This window comes from Vitis vinifera, chromosome 18 (assembly GCF_030704535.1).
Source record: "Vitis vinifera cultivar Pinot Noir 40024 chromosome 18, ASM3070453v1".
NCBI lineage: Eukaryota > Viridiplantae > Streptophyta > Magnoliopsida > Vitales > Vitaceae > Vitis > Vitis vinifera.
In genome coordinates, this window is record NC_081822.1 from 16,338,015 (window position 1) to 16,350,938 (window position 12,924).

General features: G+C 40.3%; 2 protein-coding genes across 2 annotated transcripts; one reads left to right on the plus strand and one right to left on the minus strand.

The window, feature by feature from the left end:
• Nucleotides 1-574: 574 nt before the first annotated feature.
• Nucleotides 575-4,082, minus strand: LOC132253100 (uncharacterized). Its single transcript, XM_059734492.1, has 10 exons — nucleotides 3,939-4,082; nucleotides 3,784-3,832; nucleotides 3,657-3,709; nucleotides 3,003-3,603; nucleotides 2,799-2,929; nucleotides 2,391-2,513; nucleotides 2,068-2,338; nucleotides 1,132-1,761; nucleotides 832-1,071; nucleotides 575-639 (listed from the first exon to the last, which is right to left on the minus strand). Exons 1-10 carry the CDS (start codon nucleotides 4,080-4,082, stop codon nucleotides 575-577), a joined length of 2,307 nt encoding a protein of 768 aa, XP_059590475.1.
• Nucleotides 4,083-4,455: 373 nt separating this feature from the next.
• Nucleotides 4,456-5,682, plus strand: LOC132253101 (uncharacterized). Its single transcript, XM_059734493.1, has 2 exons — nucleotides 4,456-5,266; nucleotides 5,537-5,682. The coding sequence occupies exons 1-2, from the start codon at nucleotides 4,456-4,458 to the stop codon at nucleotides 5,680-5,682; spliced, it is 957 nt and encodes a 318-aa protein (XP_059590476.1).
• The last annotated feature ends 7,242 nt before the right edge of the window (nucleotides 5,683-12,924 follow it).

Genomic DNA, 12,924 nt, shown 5'->3' on the forward strand with positions numbered 1-12,924 from the left:
CTAATTTTCTAATTATATAGGTTAATCATTAAGACCTTTTTTTTTCAATATTTATAAATGTTCCCATTTTCATACAAATATCAAACCATAAACAAAAATTGCATGAGAGAACATCATATATATATATATACATTGTTTTTAGTTTGATAAGAGTTTATATACTTTAGTTGAATAAGATTATTATTTTAGTTTTTAAATTTCAATAAATAATAATATATATAATTTTTATTAAATAATAAAAATAAATTAAATTAACTATAGTTTATTCATTATAATTAATTAGTTTAATAAAAATAATTAATTATTTTTATTCAATATTGAAATTTTCTATTAAAAAATAATAATAAAATATGAAAAATAAATAAAGGTTATTAATTTATTATAAAACTTATTTGCAAATTTAATATAGATGAATTACAATTTGAAATATTATTTTTTTAAAAACAATAAATAAAATTTAATCTTATCTACTCTCCAAAAAAAAAAAAAGGTATAATTTGACCAATTAATATAATCATTTAAGGAGTGGAGGAAATGATGTCAACTACCAAGTGAGCATTGGGTCCAAGGCCCACTACAACATTTTCAAACCATTACCATAACCATCATCGTTATCGTCACCGTCACCGTTATCGTTACCTTCACCGTTACCATTACCGTTATCGTCACCGTTACCATCACCATTACTGTCACTGTCACCGTTATCATCACCATTATCGTTACCATTACCGTGACCGATATCGTCACCATTATCGTTACAATTATCGTTATCGTCACCATTACCGTTACCGTTATCGTAACCATTACTATCACCGTTACCATTACCATTACCATCACCTTTACCGATATTCTTACTGTCACAGTCACCATTACCGTTACTGTTACCGTTATCATCACCATAACCATTATCGTCACCGTTACCATCACTGTTATCATCACCGATACTGTGATCATTAGCGTGACCGTGACCTTTATCGACTCGATTATCGTAACCGTCACTGTTACCATTATAGTTACCATCATCATCACCGTTATCGTTATTGTTACTATCACCGTCACCATTTCCGTCCCCTTTACCATTACCATTATCGTTATTGTTACCGTCACCGTTACCGTTACCGTTACTATTACCATCATTGTTACCGTGACCGTTACTATTACCATCACCGTTTTCATTATCGTCACCGTTTTCGTTACCGTTACCGTTACCGTTAATGTTATGGTTACAATTACCATTACTGTCAACATTACCGCCACCATTACTATAACTGTTATCGATACCGTGACCGTTATCGTCACTATTATCATTACCGTCACTATAACCATCACTGTCAATGTTGTCGTTGCTGTTACCGTTACCGTCACCATTACTATCACTATTAACGTTACAATCACCTTCATCGTTACCGTCACCATTACTATCACTATTAACGTTACAATCACTTTCATCGTGACCGTTATTGTTACCGTCACCGTTACCGTTACCGTTACTATTACCATCATTGTTACCGTGACCGTTACTATTACCATCACCGTTTTCATTATCGTCACCGTTTTCGTTACCGTTACCGTTACCGTTAATGTTATGGTTACCATTACCATTACTGTCAACATTACAGCCACCATTACTATAACTGTTATCGATACCGTGACCGTTATCGTCACTATTATCATTACCGTCACTATAACCATCACTGTCAATGTTGTCGTTGCTGTTACCGTTACCGTCACCATTACTATCACTATTAACGTTACAATCACCTTCACCGTCATCGTCACCGTTACAGTCACCGTCACCATCACCATTACGGTTATCGTTACCATTACTATTACCATCACCGTTACCGTTACCATTACCGTTACCGTTACTGTTACCATTACCGTTATTGTTATCGTTACCATCACCACAACCGTTATCATCACTATTATCATCATTGTTACTGTTACTGTCACTATTACCGTTACTGTCACTATTACCGTTAACGTCATCGTTACTATCACCATTGTCGTCACCGTTACCGTTACTATTACCATCACTGTTACCGTTATCATCACCATCACCATTACCGTCATCATGACCGTTATTGTCACCATTACCATTACTGTTACCCTCATCGTTACAGCTACCGTTACCGTCATAGTTACAGTCACTATTACCGTTAGCGACAATTTTACCAGTACTGTCATTGTAACCGTCACTATTACCATCAACATCACTGTTACCGTCACTATTACAATCACCGTTATTGTCACTGTTATCGTTATGGTTATCGTCATCATTACTGTTACCTTTACCATTACTGTCAACGTTACCGTTACCATCACCGTAATTGTCACCCTTATCGTTATGTTACAATCACCATTACCGTTTCTGTCATCATTATTGTTACCGTTATCGTTTCTGTTACCATCACCGTCACTGTTACCGTTATTGTTATCGTTATTCTTACTGGCACCGTTATCATTATCGTCACCGTTACCGTCATCGTGACCATAATCGTCATCGTTACCGTCTGTGTTATCGTCACGGTTCCCACCACCGTCATCATAACCGTTACCATCACTATTACTATTACAACCATCGTTACTATCACCATCACCATTTCCGTCATCGTTACTGTTACCATTGCAATTACCATCACCGTTACCGTCACCGTTACCATTACCATTACCGTTACCGTCATTGCAACCGTGACCATGACCGTTACTGTCACCGTTACCATCACTGTTATCATCACCGTTAGTAAGACCATTACCGTGACCGTTACCGTCACCATTACTGTAACCGTCACCGTTACCATCACCATTACCGTCACTATTACTGTAACCGTTACTGTCATTGATACCATCACCATCACCGTAACCGTTACCGTCACCGTTTTCGTAACAGTTACCGCCACTGTCACCATTATTATCACTATTACTGTTACTGTTACCGTTACCGTTATCGTTACCATTACCGTTACCATCACCGTTTTCGTTACCGTTACCATTACCATTACCTTTACTGTCACTATAACCATTACTGTCAACGTTACCGCTACCATTACTATGACTGTTATCGATACCACGACCGTTACCGTCACCAGTATCATTATCGTCACTGTAACCATCACCGTCAACGTTACTGTCACTGTCACCATTACTATCACTGTTACCATTACAATCACCGTCACCGTCACCGTCACCGTTACAATCACTATCACCGTCACTATTACCGTTACCATGACCCTTATCGTTAACGTTACTGTTATTGTCACCGTTAATGTTACTGTTACTGTTACTATTACCATCACCGTTATCGTTATCGTTACCATCACCATAACCATTATCGTCACTATTACCATCACCGATACCATCACCGTTACTGTTACTGTCACTATTACCGCAACTATCACCGTTACCATCACTGTTACTGTTAACGTCATCTTTACAGTCATATTTAACTGTTACCATTATCACACCATTACCGTTACCATCACCATTGTTGTGATCGTTATCGTCACCATTATCGTTATTGTTACCGTTACTAATACCGTTACCATCACCGTCACCGTTACCGTCATCATGACCATTATTGTCACCAATACCGTTACTGTTACCCTTATTGTTACAGTTACCGTTACCATCACTGTTACTGTTAGTGACACTATTACCGCTACTGTCACCGTAACCATCACTATTACCGTCAACGTCACCGTTACAATCACTGTTACCATTACCATCACCATTATTTGTCACTGTTACCGTTACCGTTATGGTTATCGTCATCGTTATTGTTACCTTTACCATTACTATCAGCGTTACCGTTATCATTACTGTAACTATCACCCTTATCATTATGTTACAATTAGAGTTACCATTTCTTTCATCGTTACCGTTACCATTATCATTCTTGTTACCGTCATAGTTACCGTTATTGTTTTTGTTATTCTTACTGTCACAGTTATCATTACCGTCACCGTTACCATCATCTTGACTGTAACCATCATCGTTACCGTCTGTGTTATCATCACCGTCACCGTCACTGTTACTATTACAGCCATGGTTACTATCACCGTCACCATCACCATTTTCGTCATCGTTATCGTGACCGTTATCGTCACCATTACCATAACCGTCACCGTTACCATCACCATTACCGTAACCGTCACCGTTACCATCACCATTACCGTAACCATCACCGTTACCATCATTGTTATTGCTACCGTTACCTTCATTGTTACCATCACCATCACTGTAACCATTACCATCATTGTTATCGTAACCGTTACTGCCACCGTCACCTTTACCGTCATCACTTTCATCACCGTTTTTATCACCGTTACCGGTACCGTCACTGTCATCGTTTTCGTTACCGTTACCATCACCGTTTCCGTTACCGTTACCATTACCGTCACTGCAACCATTACCGTCAACATTACCTCTACCATTACTGTGACTGTTATCGATACCATGACCGATACCATGACCGTTACCATCACCATTATCATTACCATCACTGTAACCATCACCGTCAACGTTACCGTCACCGTTACCGTCACCATTACTATCACTGTTACCGTTACAATCACCTTCATCGTCACTGTCACCGTTATAATCACCATTACCGATACCGTCACCATTACTATCATCGTTACAGTCATTGTTAGCGTTACCCTTACCGTCATTGTTACTGTTACTGTGATCATCACCCTTACCGTCATCATTTCTGTCATTGTAACCATTATTGTCACCCTTATCGTTGTTGTTACCATCATCATTACCCTTACTGTCACTGTTACTTTTACTGTCACCGTTGTTGTAACTGTTATCGTCAACGTCACAGTTACCATCACCGTTACCATTACCATTACTATTACGGTTGTCGTCACCGTTACTGTTACTGTTATTGTTACCGTTATAGTTACTATCAGCGTTACCATTATAGTCATCGTCACCATGACCATTACCATCTACAATGTCGTTACCATTACCGTTACAGTCACCCTTACCGTTACCATTACAGTCACCATCACTGTCACCGTTATTGTGATCATCACCGTAACCGTTACTGTCATCATAATCGTTACCATTACTGTAACTATTACCATAACCATTACCGTCACCTTTACCATCACAGTCTCCGTTACCATCTCTGTTACCGTCATCGTCTCTGTTACCGTCTATGTTACCGTTACCGTCACCATCACCGTTACCATCACTAGCACTATTACCGTCATCGTCATCGTGACTATCACAATTACTGTCACCGTTAACATCAACGGTACCGTTACCATTATCGTTATTGTTACCGTCACTATTACCATTACTATTACTATTTCCGTTATTGTTACCGTCACCGTTATCGTTACCATTATTGTCACCGTTATTGTCACAGTCACAATTTTCGTCACCATTACCGTCACTATTAACCTCACCGTTACTGTCACCATCATCGTTAGTGTTATCGTTACTATAACTGTAACCATAACCGTTACCGTTTTCGTTACCGTCACCGTTATCGTTACCATTATTGTTACCATTACCGTCACAGTCACTGTTATCATCACCAATACCATTACTGTTATATTTACCGATGCCATCATCGTTACCGTCACCGATATCGTTATCGTTATTGATTCTATTATCGTCACAGTTCCATCAGGTTGTCTTCACCGTCACTTTTACCGGTACTGTTAATGTCACCATTACAGTTATCGTAACCGTTACTATCACCGTCACTGTTACCGATATTATTACTATCACCGTTACAATCACTATCATCATCACCGTGACTGTTATCGGTACCGTTACTATTACCCTTACCGTCACAGTCACTGATTACTACTCAAAATGTGCTATTTCATAGCTTGTAATTAACTCTTTTCAACACTTTTGAGTAGTAGTTATTGCCTTAACCCAATTAACATATTAAGGACCTTTGCAAGCACTTCTAATCAAATTGTGTTAAGTTTTGGTGTTTTGATAGCTTTTTGATCACCAAAGCAATCCGAGATTGAGGAGAGTTATGAGGAATCTTGGGCAAAGCAATTGGAAGCTCAGAAACATGAAGAACCAAAGCTTGGAAGTCCTTTGCCATAAGTAAATCCGGAATGCAAGGAGAAGAAGCAAAGAGAATCTGCCATAAAGCATATCCTTGATGACAGTCATATCAGCCACTTTTGGAGCACTTTCTGAAGGCCAATTGATGCATGCTATATACCATTTCAAAGCTCAGGAAGTCAACAATCCAATTCTTCAAACGGTGCGCAATTCGGAGTTGAAATGAAGAAGTTACAGCCATTGCAAGTTAATCACTCTAAGCTGAAGGAAGCATTTTGCAAAGTGTTGCGAAATCACCCTTTTGTTGCGAAATGATTTCGCAGCCTTTTTGCACAGTGTTGTGGATTTCCTCCTGAAGTTGCCCGATATATGCCGCACGTTGGAAGCTGAGAGCCTCAAGGTGAAAGCCAACTTCGCAGAGCTGCGAGATTAGCCTTTTGCTGAGAAATGATTTCGCAGCCCTTTTTTAGTGTCTGCGAAATTTCGCAGACATCATTTTCTCTTGCGAAATGGTCCTTAGTGTGTCCCGATATTTGCTACCGACATTGGGAGATATTTTTTATCAGATTTTTGTTGTCTAAATCCCAAAATTCTCCTTGTAAGCCACCAATTACAAGATTCCTTAGCTTTTAAGTTAGGAAAAAGAGTAAATATCCATGTAATAATTAGTTTTGTATTATGTTTATATAAATACCTCTCGAGAGCCTGTTCTCGAGGAGGAACCCTTTTGTAAAAGTTTGAAAGCAAGCAAAGTTCAGGCCCTTTGTTTTGCCTTACCTTCTCACTTTGTATTTTTCATCTTTTTCTAAGTTATGAACTCTCTGAGGAATTTTCCCCAGAAAATGAGTAACTAAACCTTTAGTTCCTTGGAGCTAAGGTTGCCGGGAAAGGTTCCAAGTGCAAGAATGCAAAGCTTTGTGGTTTCAGCCATTAATGAAGAGGAAGTGAAATCCTTTAGTGATTTCTATGTTTTTAGTTAACTTAAAACACCTTAGAGTCACCTGGGCCAACACTTGGTAAGGCAAGTGATCTCCGTCCATGGAGATGCACTAGTTTACCCCTTGCGAGCCTCTGGGAGGTGACTTGAAGGTAGGATTTTCTAGAATTGCCAACACTTGGTAAGCTTTTGGACTCCAAGGAGACATCCATTAGTTATCTCTTGCGAGCTTTTGAAGGGAAGTCCAAGGTTAAAGATCATCTTGAATGGTAAGTGCTCGTGAGAGGCATGAACCATTGCAAGTTGCATCAGTGAGAGGGAATTAAAGCTGAAATCCAATTAAAGGATGTATCTGTACAACACCGGTTAGAGAATTGACTATATGTTGATTCTCTCACGCGAGGAAATGAACCAACTGACCTGAACTATGTCTTTTGCATGAGGAACCTTCCCAGTGAACCTAACTCTCCAAGGAATGTTTTTCTTCCTAAGTAATTTCCATTACTTGTTTTTCCGTTAGCTTAAATCTAAATCTTTCTAAACCAAAGTTTGTGTTTTATTTCTTGAGCTAACCTTGAAATGAAAAAGCACCAATTCACTTTGAATTGGTATCATTTGTAATTTGGAAACCCTTCCTAGTGAACGATCCTAGAGCCGCTATACTATAGTAGCTTTTTCTTTGCTACCCTAGTATATGGTGTAATAGGTTATAAATTTTGTTGATTACTCCCTCAATCAAGGAGCACCAGCTGGACACGAATCAGCTGGCACACCGACTGGCCATGAATCAGTCACCGTCACCTTTACCGTTACCATCACCACTACCGTCACTGTCACCATTACCATAACCGTTATCGTGACCGTCACCATAATCATCACCATTACCGTCATCGTCACTGTCACCGTTACCGTTACCGTTACAGTCACCATTACCATTACCGTCACCATTACCGTCACCGTCACCGTCACCGTCACCGTCACCGTCACCGTCACCGTCACCGTCACCGTCACTGTCACCGTCACTATTATCGATACTATTACTATCACCGTTACAAACACTAATACCGTCACTGTGACTGTTATCGGTTCCATTACTATTACCGTTACCGTCACCGTCACCTTTACCGTTACCATCACCACTACTGTCACTGTCACCATTACCGTGACCGTTATCGTGACCGTCACCCTTATCGTCATCATCACAGTTACCGTCATCGTCACCGTTACCGTCACTGTTATCGTTACCGTTATAGTCACCGTTACCATTACCGTCACCGTTACTGTCACCGTTACCATCACCGTTACCATTACCCTCACCATTATCGTCACCATTACTGTCATCGTTACCGGTATCGGTACCTTTACCGTAACCATTACCCTCACCGTTACCGTCATTATTACCGTCACCATTACCTTCACCTTCACCGTTACCGTTACCTTCACCGTTAGCGTTACCATTACCATTACCGTTATCGTCACTGACAGCGTTATCATCACCGTTATTGTTACCGTTACCGTTACTGTCACTGACAGCGTTATCGTCATCGTTACCATTATCGTTACTGTCACCATCATCGTCATTGTTACTATAATCGTGGTCGTTATCGTTACCATTACTGTTATTTTTATCGTTACCATTACCATCACCGTTACTATTTTCACCACTATTATCGTTACTGTCACCGTTACCATCACCGTTACTGTTACCATCACCATTACCATTAGCGTGACTATCACCATTACCGTGACCATCTCCATTATCGTCATCGTTATCGTTACTATTACCATTACCGTTACCGTTACTATTACTATTACCGTTACTGTCACCTTTACTATTACCGCTACCGTTACCATTACCGTTATCGTATGCGATACCATTATTGTCACCGTTATCGTTACCATCACCATCACCCTTAATTTTATTATTACGATCACTATCACCGTTATCGTCATCGTCACCATTATCGTCACCCTTACCGTTACTGTTACTGATATCCTTACCGTCACCGTTATCATCACCGTACCGTCACCATTATCGTCACCGTTTTCGTCATCGTTACCGATAATGTTACCGTTACCGCTACCGTTACCGTCATCGTTACCGTCACCGTTACCGTCACCTTACCATCATCGTTACCGATATTGTTACCATCACCATCACCGTTACCATTATCATTATCATTATCGTCACCACCATCACCATTACCTATACTGCTACCATCACCGTTACTGTCATCGTTATCGACACTAGTACCATCATTGTTATCGATACGGTTACCGTCATGGTCACCGTTACCGTTACTTTTATCGTTATTTTCAATTTTACTATCATCGTCACTGTTACCATCACTATCACCATTACCATCACTGTTACCGTCACCGTTATTGTTACCATCACCATTATCGTTACTGGTACCTTTTTCCATAACCGATACCATCACCGTTACCTTCACCGTTTTCATCATCGTTCTCGTCACCATTACCTTCATCGTTACCATCACCATTATTGTTACCGTTATTGTCACCAGCAACGTTATCATCACCATTACCGTTACCGTTACCATTACCGTTACCATCACCGTCAGTGACAGTGTTATCGTCACTGTTATTGTTACCGTCACCGTCATCGTTATCGTTACCATTACCGTTATTTTTATTGTTACCATTACCGTCACACCGTTACTATTTTCGTCACTATTATAGTTATTGTCACCATTACCGTCACCGTCACCGTTACTATTACTGTCACCGTTACTATTACCGTCACCATTACCATTAGCGTGACTATCACCATTACCATGACTGTCTCCATTTTCGTCACTGTTACCATTATCGTTACCGCCACCGTTATGGTTACCGTTACCGTTATCGTTACCATCATCGTTACTATTACCGTTACCGTTACCGTCATCGTTACTATTACCGTTACCGTTACCGTCACCGTTACTATTACCGTTACTGTTACAGTCACCGTTACTATTACCGTTACCGTTACCGTCACCGTCACCATTACTATTACTGTTATCGTCCGCGATACCATTATTATCACCGTTATTGTTACCGTCATCGTCACCCTTAATTTTACTATTACGATCACCATCATCGTTATCGTCACCCTTATAGTTACTGTTACCGATATCGTTACCGTCATTATTACCATAACCGTTACTGTTTCCCTTACCGTCACTATTACCGGTATTGTAACCGCCACCGTCATCGTTACTGTTATCATTATCGTCACTATTACCATCACCGTTATCGATACTATTACCATCACCATTACCTATAGTAGTACCATCACCATTATCGATACTGTTACCGTCACTGTCACTGTTATCGTCACCTTTATCGTTATTATCACTTTTACCTTCATCATCACCGTCACCGTCACTATCACCATCACCGTTACCATCATTGTCACCATTACCATCACCGTTACCGTGACTGCCATCGTAATCATCACCATTACCATCACTGGTACCTTTATCGTAACCGTTACTGTCACCGTCACCCTCATCGTTACCCTCACCATTATCGTCACTGTTACCGTCATCATTACCTTCACTGTTTTTGTCACCATTACCTTCATCGTTACCGTCGTCGTTATTATTACCGTTTCCATCACCGACAGTGTTATCATCACCGTTACCATTACCATCACCGTCAGCGACAGCGTTATCGTCACCGTTATCATTACCGTTACCATTACCATTACCATCACCGTCATCATCACCGTTACTATAACTGTGGCCGTTATCGTTACCATTACCTTTATTTTTACCGTCATTGTTAGTATTTTTGTCACTATTATCATTACTGTCACCGTTACTGTCACTCTTACCGTCAACGACACTGTTACCGTCACTGTTACTATTACTATCACCATTATCGTTAGCGTGATCGTCATCATTACCATCACCAATACCATGACCGTCTCCATTATCGTCATTGTTACCACTACCATTACCGTCACCATTACTGTTACTATTACTGTTACCGTCAACATTACTATTTCTATCACTATTATCATTACTATCACCGTTACCGTCACTCTTACCGTCAACGGCACTATTACCGTCACCGTTACTATTACTATCACCATTATCGTTAGCGTCATCGTCACCATTACCATCACTAGTACCATGACCGTTTCCATTATCGTCATTATTACCGTTACCATTACCGTTATCGTCCACGATACCGTTATTATCACCATTATTGTTACCGTCACCCTTAATTTTATTATTACAATCACCGTCACCGTTATCGTCACGCTTACTGTTACTGTTACCATCACCGTTACTGATACCGTTACCATTATTGTTATCGTCACCGTTACCGATATTGTTACCATCACCGTTATCGTCACCGTTATTGATACTGGTACCATCACCGTTATCAATACTATTACTGTCACCATCACTGTTACCGTTACCGTTATTGTTATTGTCACTATTGCCATCACCGTCACCGTTACCATCACTTTCACCATTACCGTCACCATTACCGATGCCGTCAATGTTAGTGTCACAGTTACCATCATCGTTACTATTACCGTTATCGTTACCATCACCGTTACTGTCACCGTTTCTATTTCAGTTATTGTTATCATCACCGTTATCGTTACTGTTATTATTATCATTACTGTTACCGTTACCGTTATTGTTACCATTACCATTACGGTTCCCTCTACCGTTACCATCACCGTTACTACCACCGTTACCGTTACCATCATTGTTATCATCATCGTTATCGTTATCATTATGGTTACCATCATATTTAATGTTACCGTTACCGTCAATGTTACCATCAGCGTTACCGTTACCGTTATCGTTACCGTTACCGTCACCGTTACCGTTACTGTTACCATCACCGTTAACATTACCGTCATTGTTACCGTCGCCGTTACCATTACCGTCACTATTACTGTTACCATTATCATCATCGTCACTTTTGCCGTCACCATTACCGTCAACATCATCGTTACCCTTACTGTTACCTTCACCATTATTGTTACCGTCACCGTTACTATAATGGTGGCCGTTATCGTTGCGATTAATGTTATTTTTACCTTCACCATTACTGTCACCGTTACTATTTCTGTCATTGTTATCATTACTTCATCGTTACCATCACTCTTACCGTCAACAACACTGTTACCACCACCGTTACCGTTACCGTTACTATCACTGTTACCATTAGCGTGATCGTCACCATTACCGTGACTGTCACCTTTATCGTCACCGTTATCGTCATTGTTACTATTACCATTACTGTCACCGTTGCTATTACTGTTACCATTACCGTCACCGTTACTGTTACCATTACCATTACCATCCGTGATACCGTTACCATCACCGTCACCCTTAATTTTAAAGTTATGGTCACCATCATCGTTTTCATCATCATTACCGTTATTATTACTGTTACCGTTACCGTCACAATTACCGTCATCGTTACCGTTATTATCACCATTACCGATATCGTTACCGTCATCGTTATCGTCAGCATTACCGTCACTGTTACCATCACCGTTACTGATACTCTTACCATCACTATTATCGATACTGTTACCGTCATCATCATCGTTATCATCACCGTTACCATCAATGTTACTGATACTGTTACCATCATTGTTATCATCACCGCTATCGATACTGCTACCGTCACCGTCATCGTTATCGTTACAATTATCGTGACCGTTACCGTCACGATTACTATCAGCGTTATCGTCACCATTACTGTCACCGTTACCGTCACCGTTACCGTCATCGTTATTGTCACCGTTACCGTCATCATTACCGGTACCGTTACCATTACTGTCACCGTTACCGTTATTGTCACCGTTACCGTTACTGTTGCCGTTACCTTTACCGTTAGCGTTACCGTTACTGTCACCATCAGCATTACCGTTACCGTCACCGTCATCATCACCATTACCG